General features: G+C 47.3%; 3 protein-coding genes across 4 annotated transcripts in view; all 3 read right to left on the bottom strand.

Moving 5' to 3' along the window:
- LOC117591815 overlaps positions 1-21,770 on the bottom strand; it is a 37,137-nt gene that overhangs the window by 13,863 nt on the left and 1,504 nt on the right. Inside the window, exon 3 of one of the 2 annotated variants that reach the window (XM_034285154.1) lies at positions 7,213-7,273. The gene's annotated coding sequence lies outside the window, so the exon portion shown is untranslated. Of the gene's footprint in view, positions 1-2,017; positions 2,050-7,212; positions 7,274-21,770 lie in introns of those variants that run through there. The other variant, XM_034285162.1, reaches the window with a different exon arrangement.
- Positions 18,987-20,428, bottom strand: LOC117591832 (histone-lysine N-methyltransferase, H3 lysine-79 specific). Its single transcript, XM_034285188.1, has 2 exons — positions 20,138-20,428; positions 18,987-20,079 (listed from the first exon to the last, which is right to left on the bottom strand). Exons 1-2 carry the CDS (start codon positions 20,184-20,186, stop codon positions 19,229-19,231), a joined length of 900 nt encoding a protein of 299 aa, XP_034141079.1. The 5' UTR covers positions 20,187-20,428; the 3' UTR covers positions 18,987-19,228.
- LOC117591844 (ribonuclease kappa) lies at positions 21,118-21,607 on the bottom strand. The gene has a single exon (XM_034285213.1). It carries the CDS (start codon positions 21,542-21,544, stop codon positions 21,236-21,238), a length of 309 nt encoding a protein of 102 aa, XP_034141104.1. The 5' UTR covers positions 21,545-21,607; the 3' UTR covers positions 21,118-21,235.

Genomic DNA, 21,770 nt, shown 5'->3' with positions numbered 1-21,770 from the left:
TAGTTGTTGCCTCGTACTCGTACGATGGGCTGCAGGTGCAGAAAAATGTCAACTATTTATCAATAGATGTACACACAGATGTGGTTTATCTTTGGCTTGCACAATGACTAGATGTATTCAGATGTTGGATTCGATTTTCGTACTAATTGCAGAGGTTGCTGCTTGCATTTGGCTTTTGCGTTCCACTGTCCACGTCCCTCACAACGAACACACACACACACACACACTCTCTGTGCAGCGCAGACATAAAACGAAAAGTGAAGTGAAGTGAAGGGGCTGTGGCGGTGCAGCAAATTCTAATCAATGCTATCAGAAGCGCTGCAGCATTTTCTGCTCAACTTTGTCGTTGCTGCCACTGCTGCTGTTGCACGTACATGTAATTTTTTTAATTGCAGCCAACAATTTTGCAATTGGTTCAGCAGCAGCGGAAATTTCCAGTTATTATTTAGCTGCGGGACACACACACCCGCAACCAGACTTGAAGTACTTCCCACTCCAGCACTCCACAGGCTGCTGCTCAGTCCAAAAATAACTGTTTAATGATGGCCGGCAACAGTTGCTGGCTGGCTGGCTGGCTGGCTGGCTGGCCTGTAAGTCTATACTTTCACTGCTGTTGCTGTTGCTGTTGCTGTTGCGATCCACAAAAAAAGGATCCACATCCTCGCTGCTGCTGCTGCTGCTGCTGCTGCTGCTGCTGGCAGATTTGTAAGTCAACACCAGATGACGCCACATGTGATGCAACAGGCGACAGCACATTGTGATGTGCTGTGATGCTTCACTTAATCAGGTGTTGTTGCCACTGATCCGCAGCGACAATTACACACGAGTGCTGTGCCTGCTGCTGCTGCTGCTGCAACTTGTGGCAATTATGCCTTGAACTTGTTCTGAACGCGCTCTGAAATGACAATTCCAAACTGCCGCTGCTGCAGTTGTTGTTGCTGTTCGCTGTTCGCTGTTCGCTCTTGGAGGTTGTTCAACTCGTGGCACAGCTTTCATGGCTTGTCATTAGCTAATGTATGACGGCAGCAAGAGACAGCAATCATTGGACTGTGCACTGGAGCTGGACTCCACTGGAGCGATCAGTGTGGATGCGCTCAGAGTGGTGCTCGGAGAATGCTCATGAACCGCATGAACCTCAATTATTGTACACACACACACACACACATTGATCTGTGTGCACACGTGGAATTCCTATGATGCGTTGCAGCTGCAGCTCTGACCATTACCATAATGCATCTGGTTCTAGATCATCTCTGGCCTGAACCCTCTCAAAGTGTGAAATGATTGGAGGGGCAGCAGGGGGCCGCATGAAAAGTGAAAGGCAAACAACAACAACAAGAGCTTTGCTTTGCTCTGTCAACATCTTTATGCTGATCTTTATGCTATCTATTAGTAAGCGGAGTACAACAGGCAGTCGTCTCTGGCTGGGTCGGGTTGGGCCACAAACTCACTTCACTGACACCTCAACGATTTTGTGTGTCAGGCACACAACACGCGAAGTGACAAATTCCACGGCACTAAAACAATAAATGCAGCTACAGATACAGATACAGATACAATAAAAGTGTACAGCTGGGGGATTTGTCAGCTGTTGGGACATTTTAGCAAAGGGTTTCCTCAGAGTTGGCTTTGCGTTTGATTCGATTTCCCCCGATGGCTGCTCATTAGCCAGGAACACAAATCTGAAACCTGAAAGCTACTACGCAGCTAACAAGCTCCAAGAAGTCACCAAACCAAAGGCAGCAAAAAAGACATCTGCAACGCACACACTCCCCGTACTCCCCGTACTCCTCTCTTGTATGCCACTCGAGGCGAAAGCAATTTCCTTGGAAAATTGCTGCCTCCACCACAGTGCAGTGCAGTGCAGTGCAGTGAAGAGCTTCATCAATTTTTATCGATGAAGACCCATTTGGTTGATAACTCCATTTGTGGCAAATGTTGCGCACGCGCGTTTTCAGTTGCTGTTGCTGTTGCTGTTGCTTCTTGTTGCTGCTGGTCCTGCACCTTCTCCTGCTGCTGCTGCTGCTGCTGCTGCTGCTGTTGCCGTTAGTAAATTTCGCGCGAAAAACTTCAAAGTTGAGTCTGTGGCAGCCTGGCCAAGCGGAGGTTTGTTGTTTTGTTGTCGATGTTGCCACTGCCACTGCCAGTGCCACTGTGTTGCAAAAGGCAAACGCACGTGTTGCTATGCACGCTATGAGGATGTTGCCGCTGCCGTAACAGTTGCAATTGTGGCTGCCTGCTGCCTGCTGCCTGCTGCCACTGGCCGTTTAGGCCAAACTTGGTAAATTGTTTTGTTGAGCACTGATCGCTGGTTGTGGCCTTTCTTTTCAGTTCAAGCTTATATGGACATCAGTTGCTGCTGTCTCCGAGTGAGAGTTGCATACTAATGGTGGCTCTTGTGGCTTTTTGTCTGCCAGCAATTTTAATTACCACATTGGGCGGCAGCCTGGGAGTGCTGCTTTCGGCTGCCGCATTGATTTGGCACAATTTACATATCAAAGCGAGCGAAGCAAACTTCCTGTTCCACACCCAGCCATAGCCAGGCAGCAGCAGCAGATGTTCCCCCTGGGTCAAGCTCAAGTTGTTGGCCATTTACAGGAGCAGCGGGAGCCTGCCTCATGAGTGGCTGCAACACAAGACGCGGCAAGACTTGGCTGCCATGATGAGACATGGAGCTGCTGCTGTGAGTCCATTGGCCCTCATGCTGTTTACTTGCACCACTTTTTGCTGCTGCACAATACCCTGCCAGAGGGTGACTCAACTCTCACCAGATGCTTGCCATCATCGCATCGAGAGGAGGAGGATCCACTGAGCAGCAAGGAGTATCCACACCTTCGGCTTACGTGTTTCGTGCTGAAGCTCTGCTGTTGCCGCTGTGCGAGTGCTCATTGCACTGCCTCTTCTCTTGCCTTCTGTGGGTATTGAAATTACTTGGCATGTAATTAGTTTGCTTCGTTTTTTGTGGGTCTCTTTTGTGGAAGTTACATATGTAGCTGTGTGTGTTTGTCTTCGCATCTTGTCGAGCGCTGCGTGTGGCATCCCCCTCATCAATGACGGACACACAACACACACAACATGTTCCCCTGCTGCTGCTGCTGCTGCTGCTGCTGCTGCCTGCCAAAGGTGTTATTTTTATGGCTTTATAATGTGAGTCAGTCGGGCTGCCTGCTGCCCCGTTATGTGGCCTGTCAATCACTTGACGTGGCTTTATAATTTGCACAATCTGGCCAAGAGCGCAGAACGAGAATGAAAGCAGCAAAGAGAACCCAAAGGAAAGGACCGACCACAGAGTGGAGCTGTGGTAAACGCTGCAAACGAATGCCACAGAGGCTGCAGCTCTCATTAGAGAGAAAGTAAAGCTAGAAACGTTTGGCGCTCATTTAGAGCTCCAAAACTCCATAAAGCCAACCATCTTTATGCCGTATATCCGCTCGTATTCATCTCTTGCACTCCTTTGGCACACGTTCATCAATGAGTTGAGTCTTCGATGTTTATGCCATGCCATGCCTCTACCATCCAGCTACATTCTCCTGCAGCTATTGAGGTTCGGTTGGGTTTTACTTTGATTCTGTTGTTTCCGTTTGTGCCACTTGTGTCCAGTTGAGTTGAAAATTATTGTGATTATGGTAAACTCTTGTTGCTTTTCCCGATGCTGAGTCTGATGCCGAGTCGATCTCCAGTCGGATTGGAACTGTGTAGTGTGCACCTGCTGCTGCCGCTGCTGCTGGTGCTGCTGCCTTTGTGGCTCGGTTTCTTCAAGAGTTTTGCAGTTTGCATACTTGCCACCACATGTGGTGCTGGCTGCAGTGTTTTATTGCTTTGGCTCGGGGTTTGTCTTGGCTTTTGCTTGGTGCTTTCCATTGTTAGACTCGTTTGCTCGTAGCCGCTTAATTGCCGCCTTGGGTTCGTATTCGTATTCGTATTTGTTTCTGATTCTGGATCTGTTTGCTCAGCTCTTTGCCATCGCAGTGCTAAACACGGCCAAGAGCGGGAAGGGGAGTGAGTGGAGGGGGATGTGCAACAGCTGCAGCTGCAAGGGCAACTCTCGCGAGGCGTGACTAATCAATCGAGGGATTTTCTCCATCATCTGTCTCTGTGTCTCTGTGTCTATGTCTAAGGCCAGGTCGAGTCATTCCCTTGATTGGCACTCCAATGTCAAATGCATCTTTGATTTTTGATGCTTTTTATGTGATTTTTATGTGTGTTTTTTGTGTGTGTGGTATGATGCCCTGCCCTGCCATCGATATTTGTGCCTCTTTTGGCATTGCATTCGAGATTGAGACTCTGCGTTTGTCTGCATGTGGCAGATAAATCTCTTGCACAAACAATCTCTGCGCGCTCAGACATCAGACATTCAGGTCTCGTCCCACATCTACGCGGGGAGCAGCGAGCAGCAAGCCGAACCAAAACTTGATGCTAATCAAGACGAAACTTTGGAGACTTTCCCAAAAGCCAAAAACTTCATATTTGACCTTCAAATTGCGCGGCTGCTTGCCGATGTGGCAGCCACGCCCCACGCCCAAAGCCCCACACACACACACACACAGTCGTAGCAGTCGGAGTCGGAGTCTCATAGCCCTAGCCTCATGCCCCATGCCTGGAAGTCGAAGTTGAAGTTGAGTTCTTCACGACAGACGTGCAATCCATCAAAGCTTCTGTGGCTGTGGCAGCATCCGATGGGGAGGGCAAGAGCATAATACATAATAATATTTGTGCAAAGTGTTAAGGCAACAAAACAGCAGACAGTAGCAGACATACTCAGACGACAGCAGCAGGCAAGGAGAAGGAGCATCCCCATCCGCAGCTACTGGATGGGCTGGCCAAGGAGGAACATCTAAGCAGACCTCAGGGGCAGGATCAGTAGAGCAGAGGAGTCGCAGCAGAGCTTAGGTGGAAGGAACGACAACGGACTGAGGACGGAGCATGAGGGACGACGACAACGTTTTGTTTTAATTTACTCGACGCCGCTGTTGCTGTTGGGTTTCCTGTTTGGATAGTTTTTTGTGATTTTATGCGATACACCTTCCATGTACAACTGTTAGGCGGTGGCTGTGGCACGCTGCAAGGGACTGGCACTGGGACTGGCACTGGGACTGGGACTGGGACTGGTGCTGCTCGTCCACTTTGATGTACGTACACTTTGAAATGTTGTTGATGAGTACGCGAGATTTTTAAAAGATTGCAACACGGCAGCAGCAGCAGCAGCAGCAGCAGCAGCAACGGCAGATGGGACAGCGAGTCTGTTGGCTTATATAATAAATTTTAAAGCTCGCCCGCCCTGGACCTAGCGGCTGGGAGGTGGAGCGGTTGTCCCTGCCTTACAGTGGCTGCAGATTAATTGAAAAGGTTCCCTTTGGCTCCGCGGCAACACACTTATGACTGGTGCTGTGTCTCCGTGGCATAAACCAAAAACAAAAGACTTGGAAAACGAACACGAAACTGAAACTAAATCAGAGTTTAGTTTACTTCAAAGCCGTTCAGCAATTATATCAATTAACTAAAGACCCGATCGAGGGACAGGGGCAGGGACAGGGACGGAGAGGCACTTCTGGGGGCTGGAAAGAGCCAGTCATTGAGGCACAGCCAGGGGCAATTATAGAGCATAAAACATCGATAATCATAATAATTAAGGATGACTGGTCAGAACCAGGCTGCCTGCTGCCTTCTGGCTGTGACAACGCACACAGTAGCCCCAGAAGCCCAGAAGATTACAGATCGGAGATTGGAGTAGAGTGTAGATGATGATGATGATGCATCAGATGCTGCTGCACATAAATTGGTAATTAAAGCCTATTTAGGCGGTTTTAGGCAGCCCCAAAACGTTTACTCTGCTTCAGGCATTGCCTGGCGTGATTTGTGCATTTAGAAAGTGTATTCCATTCCCCAAACGGATGGATTGTATTGTTCGTGAGTGAAAAGAATCGACCAGAGAGCATTTCTGTGCATCATAATTCTATGAAAGATGTCCCTCAATCAAGAATCATGGCTCCAAACAACACACACACAAAAGCCCCTCACGAAAAGGTTGACTTCTTCTTTGAACCAAAACAAAGCCCAAGAACGAATCAGAAAAGGAAATATGCCAGAAACTGTAACGAATTTACTTGTGAAGTTTGCAGCGACTTTTGTCTGCTTTTAAAGTCTCATTTTTTCAACAGATAAATCGGTTTTTGTTTGCCTTTTTGCCACGAACAATTGGCAATTTGCTGGGAATTGTGTTGACACAAATGAGGGGAAATATCAATTTCCATTGAGCCAAAATGCTCTGCCAAATGCCGCACCATTGGATGTGTGAATAGTGGCTGCAGATGGATCTGTAGATCTAATTAAATGCTGGCTAATGACCCCAGCCAGACCGACATGCATTGCAAATGATACAAATATCTGCAAATGATTCATGGGATTTGGGGCATAAACTTGACCCACAAAGCTCCATGAGTCACTTTTTGGAGAGTCACTGAGGCTCTCATCCTCAGCCGAGAAAATGAAGAAATATTGCCAGACAGACAGACAAAAGCAAGGGGTAAAATGTAACTCGAAGATGATTTATTCACTCTCCTGAAAATCATTCTCATGCTCCAGTCCACTGAAGAAACCCAAACCCAAACCCAAACCCAAACGCTAGAGACAAATTCAATTTCACTTTGGCACCCATTTCATGCATGAATTGTGCTCAAGGCGGAGGGAAAAGTATTCAAGTATTCGTAATTTTCTTGTGGCATTTCTACCATTTAATTTTCTCAGATTTTCACTTTTTCAAATGGTTGTCTGCTGGTTGTCATTTGTAAAGGTTTCGGTTTCGGTTTTGGTCTCTCTGCCTTTTTCCTTTTTATCATCTATATTTTTGATTAACAAAAACCAAAACTTGTTGTGCAGTTAAGCAGCAAGAGCCACCAGCAAGCAGCCAGCAGCAAGACTCGTAAATGCCACAACTGGAGCATGAAAAGTTGTCGCGAAATGAACGCGACTCGTGGACACGTGCGAGTATCTGTAGAATTCTGAGCTCAGCTTTCCATCTGCCATGGAAATTACAGGCAATTATTGCAGGCAAATCGATTGGCCAGGCTCTAATGATCGTAATGAGCGCGATGGTCGTGACCATTAGCCGATCTTCAAGAGATATTTACTTGCTCTCGAGATTTGCAGAGCCAACAAACGGCCACCAAAGTGGCGGCATAATTGCTTGACAAATATCTCGGATTTCACACTCACCTCTTAATGGGTTTCGGCTGCTTTCGGGTTTGTGGGATGATTTCGGCGGTTCGTCAGGGATCTGCAAAGAGAGAAAAGAAGCAATTAGGTTGCCAAATCGATTTGCGAATCAAAAAGTATCCACCAGCAATCGTGGCAGCGTGCCACATGAGCACATAAATCAGGAAACTTCATTAAAACGACTGCCAAAATCTACGAATATAAATCTAAGCTGCAAGTGTTGCACTTGCCACTGCAACCTGCTGCAGCACTACGTGACCGAGCAGTCAGGGTAGACAGGGGAGACAGGGGACGGGCAACAGGCAGCAGAGGAATAAATAACTCAATTTAGGAACGGCAAAACGGAAAAAAAGTGTTAACTTGAATTTTGCCAATAAATCAATGGAGTGGAGTGGAGTGGACCGCGGCTCGTGATTAGCGATCCCCCCCGCTCCACACGATGGCTGCTTATCGCCTCGTAAGCCCCCCCCCCCACCCCCCTCCCATCATTCAAAAGTAATTTCCCCCTTGGCAGATTCCGGAAGACTTCTGCCCAGCATCATCGCCAGAGAGAGAGAGAGAGAGAGAGCAGCAGCAGCAGGGGAGCGGATCGGCTGGAAACACGAAACGAAACGAGGAAAGAGATACGAGATTGGGCAGCCGTCAGGCCGCCTGACAGGCAATAACTTTGGCAATCTTTTTCGGGCAAACTTTTCGTTTTCGTTTCTTCTCCCTTTATTTGAAAGGCCGAAAAGCCATAAGCGTTGAGTTGTTTATTATAAATATTACAAGACTTTCGGCTCCGAATGGTCAATTCTGCGTGCTTCACGCTTGTCAAATTGTCTCTGAGAGTCTCGACTCTCGCAGATCTCAATCTCCAGTCTTATTTCGCTGTTGAGCCATCCATCAAGTCCAATTGAAATTAATTTCCGATGCCCAAATATTAATTGAAATACATTCGGTCAAAGTTCGTTTGACATTTGCTTACACTAATTTCGAAATTCAATTAAAATTCTGATTGTAACATGACAAAATATTAATTAAAATAATTGTAAAAATGCACGCCAATTACCAATAAATAATTCACGGCAATTACAAAACATAATCAGACATTTTCCGCGCTGAATAAAACCTTTGGCCAAGCATTTTATTTGGTTTAGGGGCTTTTCGGCTTTCGGCTTTCGGCTCGGACAGACGCACCGTCGGACGGTTCTTAAATCCAATCCGGTTCTTATGTGATTATTATGCGACTTGCGACCGGTTTGCAAGCCAAACAGTGTATAATTTGATGCCGTTTTATTTTGCATTTTTGTGTTTTTATTTTTATCTCTTACTTTTTTGTGTGAAATATTTTTCGGCACAAGCTGCACTTTCTGGGGTTTTCTGGGCGAATTTCAGCATTTAAAACGCATTTGACACATTCTCCCTTCCTCCCCCTCAAATCCATCCTAAATGAACTGTAAAACTGTTGAGTTTATTCGGCTTGAATGCTTCCGTCCGATTCAATATTTAGTTTCTTTTGTCGTTTACATAATGGAATGTTTGGCTTGAAATTAACATCTATTTGGGGTTTGGTCTCTCCCATAATGGATCTCTCTCATAGATTATGATTGTCTTTTGCTTAAAGATCTTTAGAGATGCTTCAACTTTCTACGCTTCCGACCTCAGACCCTTGGGGGCTGTACTAATCTTCCGCATATGAGTGGGGGGAAATGACGGTTACCGCAACAACTGGAAACACTGAAAACAGTTGAATTTATTACCCCGGAAAACTCAAGGTTAACTCCACTTGCCGTTTGCTTTTCCCCCCATTTGCGGCCAGGCATTTCCCCGTGCGAAAAACATTGCAAAAACGCAACGCAACAAAAGGAAAATCATTAAAAATCACACCTGAATGTGCAACTGTTGGTGGCAGACAGAGAGCGAGAGAGACGATAATGATTGTGGGGCCATATGTGGCCAAGAGAAAGAAAGAAATGTCCGAAAGAAGAAGCCGCTGCCGCCGTTGCGTTAATTATATGTGCATTTAATGCTTTAATTAATGTTTTCTATCGAGACTCTCCAGTGAAAGTTATAAGCACTTAACCAGGGGAAAGATACGTATCTGTATCTGCTCATAAATACTCGATTGAAGCTACAATTCAAATGGTAATTGATAAACCTGCAAACTTGTTGTGCTTGTGCCTGGGCCAAATATTCGCGGGCTGAAACTGAAATCCATTCGAAACGAGGGTGAAATTGTGGCCCCGATCGAAAGTGTTGTATCTTGAGGATGTTTGTGGGCGTTGGAACCACAAATCAACGTAGATCCATCCATATTTGGCAGCGGACCCCAAAGAGCAGCCACTGAAGAGGCTGCGAACAACTTTGATCTAGAATTTGAAGTGTTTTAGGTAGATATATGCCACGAACATAGTTAGTTCAATGACTTAACTGAAAAGCGATTAAGTATTCCCCCCGAATTGGCTCAAACTGCACAAAAGCTGGTCATAATTTCCGCACAAATCGATTCCGTGTTGGCCATCAAAGTGTTATGAAAGCGGTTCTCCATAGTTTGAATCGGTTTGTGTAGGAAATTATTGGGCACAAATATTCGTATAAATCAGTCGCAATTTATTGTTATATTTCTATTCAAATACAGCCAGGGCCAGCCAGCCCAGACGCTAATTTAAACAAATGTTTTATTAATGAACAAACGATCGAACTTTGTGCTGAAAGAACCAAATCTCCAACCAGCCCCTCCAACAATATGGAATCAGGTGAATCTGTAAACCCCATTCTACATAAATACATCTCCAGGGAACAACACAAGGGCTCAACGGGGGGCAACAATGCGATCTGTGGACAGGTTATTTCTGGGTTCATTCAGCGCCTGGCTATTAGTTTCTGTTCCTATTGCCATTACCCATTATCCATCCGAAGAGAGCTGGTGACCGAGCTGAGACTGAGGGAAATTTGCAATTTTAATGACGTTCCAGCAGGGTTTTGCTGCTGAACCGCAAACCTTATATAACCCGCGCAGGGGGGAGGGAGACTCGGCCTCGGACACGGCCTGGAGCTCTGGCTCTGTGGCTCTGTGGCTATCTCTGGCGTTAGCTCATAATGGCAACACACACACACACTGTTTATGGCCCAAGCGAAACGTGCACTTGGCCCATCCCCCCTCACCACCACCTCTCTTTCTCTCTCTGTTTTCCACGGCCATAAACCAAGAAACAAGAAACAAGAAATTTCAATTTCAAATTTAAAGCGTCTAACTTTCGCTTTCCTCCGGCTGCAAGGAGAGACCCACAGATCTCTGGGAGATTTCTCGTTTCTCGCAGAGAGAATTCCTCCGCGCAGTTACAGCATTTTGCAGTCAGCAATTAGCGGATAGACCGCAGGAACACACACACACACAGACACACTCGCAGACACACTCGCAGACACACAAATAATAAATCAAAACCCAATAAAAATTTAACGAAAATTTGTTGCATGTGCTAATGCGAGAGATGTGGTGGCTGTTGCAACCGGTTGCAGCCCAGCCAAAAAAAAAAGGAAAAAAATATAGAAACAAGCAGCCAAACATCGAGCCCCCGTGCCCCTGCTGAAGCCACAGCCACGAATCCCCGAAACAAAACTGCAAACGACAGCCAGACGACGACTTTCCATTTTCAAATGCTGCGCTTGTAGCAGTGTGGCAGGAGGGCGAGGAGTGTGTGGTGTGTGGCGTGTGGCATGTGCTTTTGCTGGGTCTGCAGCCACTGACCAGCCAGCACTGCTGCCACATCGCAGCATCGACAGCAGCAGCAGCAGCGGCAGCAGCAACGGCATCAGCGACACAACAGCAACAACTTTTCATTTCATTTTTCACGCGGCGCATGCCAAAAAAAAAGTAAGGAAAAACGAAAGAAGAAACTGCCCAACCAGCGGAAAAGATTTTGAAAGAGAATCAAGTACGAGAGAATAGAGTCGCCGAACTATGAGATGCAGCTGGTAACACGACTTCCCCTTGCTCATAGGAATCCTGTAAGCTCCTCCGCACTTTTAGGACCAAATCCCCAACTATCCTGGGGAAAAGTGCAAGGCTTTCCCCATCGCTTTCCATGCTGTGAGTTTGTGTTTGCCATGCTGAAAGCGTAGACAAAGTTCGATTGGATCCGAGACTTGGATATTGATGATTTTGGAAAAGTGTAAAACGCTGAGGCTTGGTCTTGGACTCTTGGGCAATGTCTGAGCTCTGTCTACGCAGCTGGATGTGTCTGCCCCCGTCCCTTGCCGGCAGTTGTAGTCGGAGTTGTGTGGCAAGTGGCAAGTGGCAAGTCGCTAGTGGCTGGCAATGTTGACAATTTTCAGCAGTTGTTGCCTCCACTGCTGTTGTGGTTGTTTCTCCCGCTGTTGTGGTTATAGTTGACCGGTCTTTGCCTTTCACGTGTGCAAATAAAACGAAGAAAAAGACGGCAACAGTTGTGGCAGAAGACACCAACAACAGGGAGCATCTGAGGGTATCAAGCAGTTCCTACACACCATTCTGATCGGATTACTAAAGCATTTGTATCTTGTATGGTGGGGGTATCCATAGAGGTTTACCGGACTCCGAATATAGCCTTACTTTCTTGTTGTTTATGGCCATGTTGCTGGTGTCGATAGACTCTCCTACGAGCACCGTCCACGCTTTTGCTTTTCACTCACACCCAAACACTGCTACTCATGGATACGTTCACAGGCAAACAAATAATAATTGTTCAATGCCTTTTTTGGCCAAAAGACAGCGGAAATGTTGCTGCTTCTTGTCGCTGTTGCTCGCTTCTGCACTTGCAGCAGAGAAATAACATTGATGGCGCGGGGGGAATGGATTTGTAAATAGTTTTAACTACTTTTCATGCACCAACGGAAACCGAAACCAAAGCTAAAGCCTGTGGCAAATGCTGTCGATGATGACTCAAGCATAAAATTCTAAGGGGTCTTCGGATGGTGCGATGTCTTCTCTTTGATTATGCGAACCAACGCGAGTCGTCGTCGTGAGTGTACTTCCGTTTGGAAACCCAACAGAAGAGCGGACAAGACGTGGACTTTTGAGGGACTGAATCTTGAGGCAGAGAAGGAGCTTTGCCAGCTCGATTCTTGAGTGCAGCGGAAGCTGTTTAGGTGTTGAAGTAAATGCCCATCAAAATACTGGAACAAAATGATTGGTTTTTTTTTTGGGAGATCATAAATCTTGCCGACATTTACTGCTGTTGCCTCTACCTGCCGCTGCAGCACATTTTCACATAGAAATATCAATTAAATTTCAGACGACAGGCTGGGGCTGGGCTCCAACTTTAATGATGTTCTTTTGGCCTGCATAGGGCCCCTTGGCAATGGCCATAACCATAACCAATGTTGATTCAATCATTTATCATGTGCCAGAGAGACACGTGGGCAAACAACGGAGCGAAGAGCGAAGAGCGAAGAGCGCACACAAACACTCTCCAGAATCCACAAGACGAAGACGAGAGACGGAGCCCAGCTCCCAAAGGGCTTGAAATGCAGTTTTTTGACCTCTTTGCGGTATCAACTAATTAACCGTTAACATTGCTCGTACGAGCACAACAACAGCCACAAGTGCCACCATCGGCGACCTGCAGACAAATTTCCTTGCCGCCTCTGACAGGTTGACTGACGCCTTTGGGAAATTGTCAACGTCATCTAAGCCAAGCTAATGCTGATGGCTGTCGCTGTTGCCGCGGGGGGCTACACGTATGTACATACATACATATGTATGTGTGTTTGTTTATCTTTTACCGTTTGTAAACTGTCATATTTCTTGTGACAGCAGCAGCAGTCGTCAATTTGTTACTATTTCGACATTAATTTGTGGATCTCTTGATGATTTCTGAATGATTTTCTGCGCTTGGCTCTGCATAATTTATGGGAGAATTTGGAAGCACAAACTGGAAATGCCATGCCCCAAAGGTAGAGATGGAAATTAAACTGTAATTAAGCGAAAATTCAGTAAGCTGCCAAATGTAACTGTGGGGAGAACAAGGATAAGGATGAACTTCCACTATTATCATAATTAGCTCTACTTATCAAAAATTATGCAAGGAATTAAATAAATTACCCGTTTAAACTATTCCAGAGTTGCAGCCAAAGAATTCACGCAATTTCCTGTCCCCATTGCTGTTGCCCCCTAAAACATTTGCAACGTTTTGTGTGGCATGCGACGAAGCGAACGTTTCGACGTTCAACCAATGACAAAATACTTGGAGTTGCGGCTAATTACGCCACTCGCTACGGGAATCATTAACACATTTCTTAGTCATCATTCTTGTCCATTTTGTCTCCTCTCCACTCCTCTCCACTCCGCTGCGCTCTTCTCACTCCTCTCTGTCACTCTCTTTGCCAGAGAGTTGACCCAATTTTCATGACGAATAAAATAACAGTAGCTGTCCACTGTCCCACTGTCCACTATCCCGAAACCCCCTCCCGCACACTCCACACTCAAGCGAAACGACGAAACTTTTACTTGCGCATTGAAATTAACAATTTTACTTATTATTTAGCGATTTCTTCTTAACTCTAAATGTGCAGAAAGTACAGACAAAACCGCTGACAGCTGCAATTGCCTCCAGGGGGGTGTGGAGGTGCACTGTCGAGAGGGGTGCGGTGCGGTAGAGCACTGCAATTAAATGTGAGATTAATTTGCGGATCAGCGGAGCAGCAGCCACTTGTGGTGGATGAAATGGAACGGAATGGAAGCCATGCCCAGAAATGCTGAGCGGAAAATGCAAGTGGGAGAGTGGGAAGTATAAGGGGAGATGGAGATTGAGAGCAAAATGAGAGACGATAAATGGGCCAAGAAATGATAATCAGATTGGGGTTTGTGTCTCAGCAGTGTCTGGGCGCTATAGAGCGGTAAATGACAGATAAGTGGGTTAGTTCAGACGGTAAATAGTATACCGCAAAATAGTAGTAAAAGTAAATAAAAGCTAAATAAAACAATTATCGTTACAGATCAATCTCGCACTCCACATACCAAATGCAATCCAACCGCTCCGCCCACATCCTGCAGTGTGTACACAGAGCTGAACCCACACTGCGAAGGCCAAAGAAAGGTGCCGCCCCATTTGGTGCACTCGCGAATGTACTTTCAACGGAAACGTTTCAAAAAAGAGCAGGAAAAAACGCCTTTACCTCTGTCCGGCGGGGCACTGCGCTAATGAAACGGTAAGCAAACGCCCGTAAAACGCCCTTTCCCGTCGCACAGCACTGGGGAAAAGCGAAGGCCAAGGAAAAGTGTCGCCAGTTGTCGCCGTTCGACACGTTTGCAAGTGCTGCTCACTCCGAGGTTCACACGCTTTTTATGGCCAACACATTAACGTGGTGGCCGGCAAATTTTTCCATCATCATCTCTCTATTGCCAAACGTTCAACTGGAGCTGGAGATTGCAGTGGGTTCCAGTTGGAACGGGAGGGGGAGCGAGAGCGGGAGCGAGTGCTGCTCATCATCTTCATCATATGACGGTCGGCAGAAGCAGCAGGCGGCAATTAAAACACGCGCGAAAGTAAAACGTTGTACAGTTAACAAAACAAAAACATAATAAAACAAAGAGAGAATAAAAGCAGAAGACCGACTATAAAATACACTTGAAGATTAATCAATATACGGGGGGATTCAGGTAAGGCTTTAAGCGTTTCAAGCTTCAAAGCAATCTTAGAAAGCTCAGCGTGAGAGAGGGTATCATGCGAGATAAAGAGATGAGAAGAAGCACACTCGGAGAAACAGAAGAGAAACAATAACAAATTGCACATTTAAAAGCTTTCGCTGTGTCTCGGCTCGTCTCTGTATCTGTCTCGTTTCGTCTCGCGTCTCTTTGCTGCATTTTGTTACTGCAAACGAAATTGAGTGAAAATTGATACATATGAATGCAATTATGATTATAGACTTGGGATGGATGACTTGCTCCCCCACTCCACTCGACTCCACAGAGAGCTCCAATTAAATGCAAATCAGGGCTGAAAGTGATCGTAAGTGATCGCCGCATGCCGTGGCCCCTGCAACCCGACTCGATTAATCTCCGACCACAAGAAAAGAGTTGAAATATTGGACAGTGTCGTGGCTTTAATTACTTTATTACGAGATGCGATTCCGCGTTTGGCTTTTGCCGAGTGGATGCTCCACTGGCAGCCAGGAAGAAACGAAGGAAGGATCGAAGGCGGTGGCCTTAGCGGTACTTTGACGTTTTACCAAAAGACAAATCGCTTACTCCCCCCTCTGCTCTCCGCACTCCACTCCCGAAACGGTACGGATACGGATACTGACGATGAGGAGGAAGGAGAAGCCCGACATAACAATTTAGTGTAACGATATCTGGGCATACAAAATATAGGAGGTGCCCCCATACGAAACATCCAAATACACTGGGGCACTACGGTATATGAAAAATAATTTAATTTATAACAAAGGTAACGCTAAATCCACGCACAGTGGGACAAAGCAGTGAAAATGTGCAGGGTATAAAAGATATGGGAATACTTATGCCCTCTACGAGTATTTCCCGACTAATGCGAGTCGTCATATTCTTCATTCTCTCCGAAAGTAAACAAAAACAATTCCTAAAACAAATCCACTGGCTCCACTGTCTCGCGTTTCAGTATGAAATCCGATGATGACCACACAACAAACGCAGTCTGCTCAGATGTGTTCAGAGTGCAGAATGCAGCCGAAACCAGAGCCAGAGGCCTCCTACAACGGACCATTGGGCCACACACAAGAGGCGTGCCCCGGGTCCGGACCCAAACTGAGCCCCAAACGAAATAAGAATTAATATTAAATGCTCTCTCTCTTTCCCTCATTGTGCTGACGGGTACACAGTAGGCGGAGGAGGACGGCCCGAAGTTCGTCAATGGAAAAATTAATTAAAAATTGTGCTGCTTCTCCAAAGAAAGTACCCGAAACTAGAGAAATGGCTCATTACAATGATTACGCATACACGTACGCTATGCGAGAATCCATCTATTGAGTTCTCTACGGAGAAATGAGTGTGGGGTACGTGAGTTGCACAGGCAAAATCGAATCGAATTGAATCGCATCGAATGGAAGCATACTCGTAGAATGGAAGTGAACGCGAAAGAAGGAAGGCCTAGAACTAGTCTTGCAAATTGATTGGGGCAGAGCCATGGAGCCGCACTGTACATTGCGGAGTGCGGAGAATTGACCCACTGTTATTCTGAAATGGTTATAACTGCGCTTTGCTTGGCTAACTGTGGCAAGACCTCAATCCAGATACAAAACGCTGCTTGGCACGCTCTCAGCGCTCTCTTTCTGTCCCCCATCTGCCTTCGATTCCATTCGATTTGCTCAACAGCCAGAGATAGAGAGAGAGAGAGAGCAAGACTCCCAAAAGGTAAATGGCCAAATAGTCTGCTGGCCAATTTGTTTAATTAGCGTACATTTCTTTTGTTAGTCTATGAAACAGCAGCGACGGCCAAGGGCTGCCCAGAGCGCTCCCTTAATCGTATGCCAAGTGAGAGTTCATCAATTGACGCGCAGCAGAGGGGAAAGTTTCATAATTCTTCAGTCTTAAAAGTCAATGAACCGGCGAGGAATTCCATTCCTGGTAGGAGAATCATCAGTGGAGGAGTCCACTCTGCAATGACAAGCGGAATACTCTGATGATGGGAGTTCCAGAGGAGCATCCTCGATCTCTCCATCACTCAATGTGGAATGCGATTAAAGGGAGTCCCGGCTGTTTGTAGCTATCCATTGTGGATGGAGACTGCATCTTGCCGACCCCCAGCGAATCTTATCAGAGGCAAACGCTTTCGAGCAACAGCTCGTTTGTTGCTGTTCGGTCTGCCACCGCTGCAAATATTTACATGAGGCCGCAGATAAGCGGCGATCCGGACACGTTGTAAAAACATTGTAAACGTTGTAAGACTCATATTTGCTTAGATAAAACACAGAGAGAACCGAATGTAAGGCAGGGGTGGCTGAAGATCTGTGTAATGTTGAGGGTTTTCAATCTGTAATCTTGGGATTTCTCTCTCTCACTCTCTGTCTGCCATTGCATCGCATAATATAATGGGCATCCCATTCCCATTTCCATTTCCAGTCGAGTGGGTACACGCCCCACGCCCCACGCCCGGAAGCATTCATGTTGTTGTGGTGTTGCAACTACGCGGTAAATGCAGCTACTTTTACTTTAGAGCAATCTCTTTCTCCTGCTCTCTGGCGCTGCTGCTGCTGCTGCTGCTGCTGATTGCATAAGACACAAAAACTGGCACGGGGCTTGGGCTGCAGCAGGCACACACAGAGGTGCATAGAGCGATGCATGGATAGATAGATACACGCCCCAAATAAACCACTAAACCGGTGACACTCCACCTCTTTCGCTGCACCTTCATGGCACCATGCTCCGTGCCACGATCCACAGCCGGGGAGCCTCTGCGAGCCGCTAATTCAAACAAATTGCAGCATAAATGCATTATAAAAGGCAGAGGAGCAACATATCGGGCGACACAGTGTGACAGTAATAATGTCACTCGCACTGTCAGGGGAGGGAATAGGGAGCATGGGGAATGGAGAATGGGGCAGGGTGCGTATAGGGAAATGGATATGCATTTCTGTACGTACGTATTTGTGGCATGGAGAATGCCAATGATAAATTAGCTAGCTTCAGCGGGCTTTCTTCTTCTACGCTGAGTATGTGTGGGCATGGCACAGTGGAAGATATGGCAGAACTCCTACAAATAATCAAATGGCATCCATTGATCCCACTCTGCCTAAGCTAATTGATTTCCTTGCTCCATTTGGCCCGTTTGATGAGCTTCGCAAAGTGCTCATTTACACTCGCCATCAATGGAATCGAATGCAATGGAATGGTTAATTATCCGCAACATCCTAGCCCCATCCGAGATGCGATGTGATCGGATCCAATTCGACCCACTGTGCCGCTTTGGTGGAGAGCTGCAGCCAGCAGCCAGTCGGTCGGTGGCAGTGGCAGACAGGCAAGTGTTTTGTTGTTGCTTTCTTGCAGCTCAGAGCTCTCTGGCTGCAGCTAATTTGATTAATGATAAGCCGAGCTTAACTGACGACGATTGTGATTCATTATGTGCGCACAAGCCAGCACACTTAGCACAACAGAAACAGAAACAGAAACAGATACACACACAGAGCGACTGGATGGGTAGAGGGATTCAATCTGGGAAAACTATCTATCCAATGGCCAGTAGCCAGTTTTCATTAAATAGAAATCTCCCCCAAATAGGAGCAAAGGAACGAAAGAAAGAACATTACTTTATGGCAAAAGAAATAAACAGACAACAAGTGCCCCTTGTCCGTGGAAGCAACTCCTTCGCGGACAGTGGCTGGGGATTGTTGGGGCAGATGGTTGCGTAATTGAGGCTTCAATTGAATTCGTACTGCGTGGCAGGTTCTGTTCTATGCATTCGCACGGCTCGTTATCTATGAGATACAATTTGGTTCGCACTGTGCGCCGCTTTCGATTTGATTATATGCAATGAGCCATTTCCTCTGTGGCCCGCTCTAATGCGTGCCTCGGAATGGAGAGCCACAGAATGGAGAGCCACTGATCGCACCCCTCCCCACCACCGCATACTGTGGCTATGGCTGTTGCACCTCATTTGGGTCAGAAGATCTAAGAACAGAGAGCACATTTATGGGGCCTCATGTGGGGCTAGATGATTCGTTTATAATGTGGCAGATGTATCTGCATCTGTGGCGTGGCATGCAGCTGTGACTCATAATTCGATTTTCCTGACGAGGAGTGGTAAGTCATAAACATCCATCGATATAACCCATTTTCCCCGTCTAATGTTTGACCAACAGCCACAGCAATCTGTTTATTGTGTTCAACATTTGCCTCCAATCCATTCGAAGAGTGTTATCGAGTGTATCGAATGTATCGAGTGTAGGAGAGTGTACTTTCTGTGTGAGTCTGTGATGACAGTGTCTGGATTGCAGCCGCAACAAAAACAGCAAGTGTATGTGTCAGTGTTTGTCAGCTGAAAAATAGAAAATGCTGAAAAATGTAAAGTGGGTGGGAGATGGCCTAGGCCATTAGGGCCTTCTTGGCCTTCTCCTTTTCGGCCTTCTCCTTGGCCTTCTGCTTCTCCTCCTCCTTGCGGGACTTTTCGCGCTCCTTGCGTGCCTTTTCGCGCTCCTTCTCGCGCTCCGCCTCCTCCTTCTTGAGCACCTTCTCCCGCTCCTTGCGCTTCTTCTCGCGCTCCTTGTCACGCTCGGCCTTGACCTTGGCCTTCTCCTTCGCGGCCTCTTTGCGCTCCTTGGCCTTCTCTGCGAGGCGCTTCACCTCCTCCTTCTCCCACTCCGCATACGCCTCGCGCTCGGTGGCCAGCTTCTGCAGCTCAGCAGCCTCCTTGGCATCCAGGCCCCCATCCATGTCCTTGTTCATCAGCGCCGACTCGCGCACCATGGCCTCCCTGGCCAAGCGGGCACGGCGAGCGGTCTCGGCGGCCTCCACTGCATCCTGGTGACGCTGCTCGCGCGCCTCCTTCTCCTCCTGCAGGCGCTCCGCCTCGATTTCGAACTCCTCCTGCTCCTCCTCGGTGTAGGGATAGTCGGGCACACTGGCGTACATTTCCAGCGTCATGTACGACAGACACAGGCTCCCGATCAATGCCAGCAGGCCGCTGAGCATGAACATGTTGTACTTGGAGTTCTTCGCGGACCACGCCTGCATGAAGTCGCCCTCGGGCATCGGCAGGTCACTGAAGACGGCGTGCATCCCGCCGCTGGGGAAGTACCCCGGCTTCGGCGGCGGCACAGGCACCGGCTTGCACTTGGGGGCCGTGCTCGGCTTGCTCGGCTTGCTCGCCTTTGGTGGTGGCCCCTTCGACAGGTAGCGGGTGGTGTTGAGCAGCAGCAGCTTTCCGCTGGCGGGCACTGCATAGGATTGAGTACAGGATTGGGGATGGGCTCAAAGGGTAACGGATTCACTTACTTCCGCGCTGGAATCGGGTGGCCGTGGCGGCCAGCAATAGTCGGTACATTTCTCCTTTTTCTCTTGCGTTTGCTTCTCTTTAGTTTTCTTTGTGTGACTGCCAAAAGTAAAATGTATGCTCCCTGCGAACCGAATGAAAGTCTAACGCACGGGCTACTACATTCTCGCTGTCATCCTCGAATCGGTTGCCCAGCACTGAACCAGATCCGCAAGGGTTGCACAACACTTTGCTGTTGCTCAACCCTAAAAGTAAACAGCGCTGCACTTGCACCAAGCAACCAAAAAGTGATGTAAAACTTTAGTGCAAGAAGAGCAGAGCAAGAACAATTTTTAGAAACGAAATATTATATTTTCGGTTGATGCTAGAACTGTTTTGGAGTAGTTTTGAATGTATTTCCAACGATCAGATAGATGAAAGACTACTTGATCTGTGACTATTTCATGGAACGAACCCTAAACTGAAACAGGAACAACTTCTGGCTAAAGGTAGCGCCCAAATTCGACCTAAAACGATCTGTGCGCCAGTCGGGCAGAGTGCATCGTTGGTTGGGTGAGTGATAACACGACAGAGATACTCATCCGACAAATGGATGCAGGTCTGCGCTTGAACAACCACTAGAAAATCGTGTACAATAATTTACACAACGGTTTGCATGTACGAACACAAAAGCTCCAACAGATAAGCCACAAAACAGGAGAGGAACGATGATGGGCCAGCAGAACCCACACCGCATTAGCATGTGGCAGGCAGGCAGAGTATTTCATGGAAATTTATGATGCCCCAAAGAGAACAGAACGAAACCCGAACGAAGAGTGGAAAAGGTGTCACGTGCGGTGCGGTGCCAGCCAGCAACGAACTTGTCAAAAATCGGTTAGTCGAGACGAATGCATAATGCTGCTGAAGAAAAAGTAGTTCGTGGATAAAGAAGTCAGACACACACACACACACAGATAGAATGCGGTCAACAAACTTGTTTTGATTCTGGTTTAACAAGTGGGTGGGTGGACTCCCACTCAGTGGGAGAGTGTGTGGGAGTGGGTGGGTGGGTGCACTGCCAGATGGCCAATTATAGAGAAACAATATCAAATATAGTGTATTCAATGCTTGAGAGAGGACTTCAAGGCACTCCGCTCCTTGGCCTTGTTCCGGCAAACGCAGAAGATGGAGAGGATCCCAAAGCAGAGGTAGAGGAAAGCCGTGGCAAAGCAGCGGATGGCCACAGTGAAGTAGGCCACATCGGCATCGAATTTGAATCTCTCCAGACTGTGGGAGAGCAGCGTCAGCGGCAGATCTTCGACCAGCGTCAGCGAGTGCGTTAAGAAGAACATCCCCATTAGCGTCAGCTGAATCACTCCCCACACACTGATGAACAGGCAGAAGAAGGAGCACTTTGGGCCACAAGCCATTTTCCCAGCCCCAGTCGAGTTTAAATTTACGAATTTCGGTTACAGTTTTGACAGTGAAATCGAGTACTGGTGACCGCAACAGGTGCACGCTGGAGCCTAGAGTCTAGACTCGTAATGAAAATGAAATGTTTCGGCCATTCCGTTGGACTCTGGCTCTAACCTTGTGCGATTTTAACGACATTCGAGATCTCTGCTGACGGATAGTGGAAGTTCATGTGCCTCTCGC

Source organism: Drosophila guanche, unplaced genomic scaffold, assembly GCF_900245975.1.
Source record: "Drosophila guanche unplaced genomic scaffold, DGUA_6, whole genome shotgun sequence".
In the NCBI taxonomy this organism is placed as follows: Eukaryota; Metazoa; Arthropoda; class Insecta; order Diptera; family Drosophilidae; genus Drosophila; species Drosophila guanche.
Note: the sequence above shows the minus strand (reverse complement) of the source record. Positions and strands in the feature narration are given on the sequence as shown.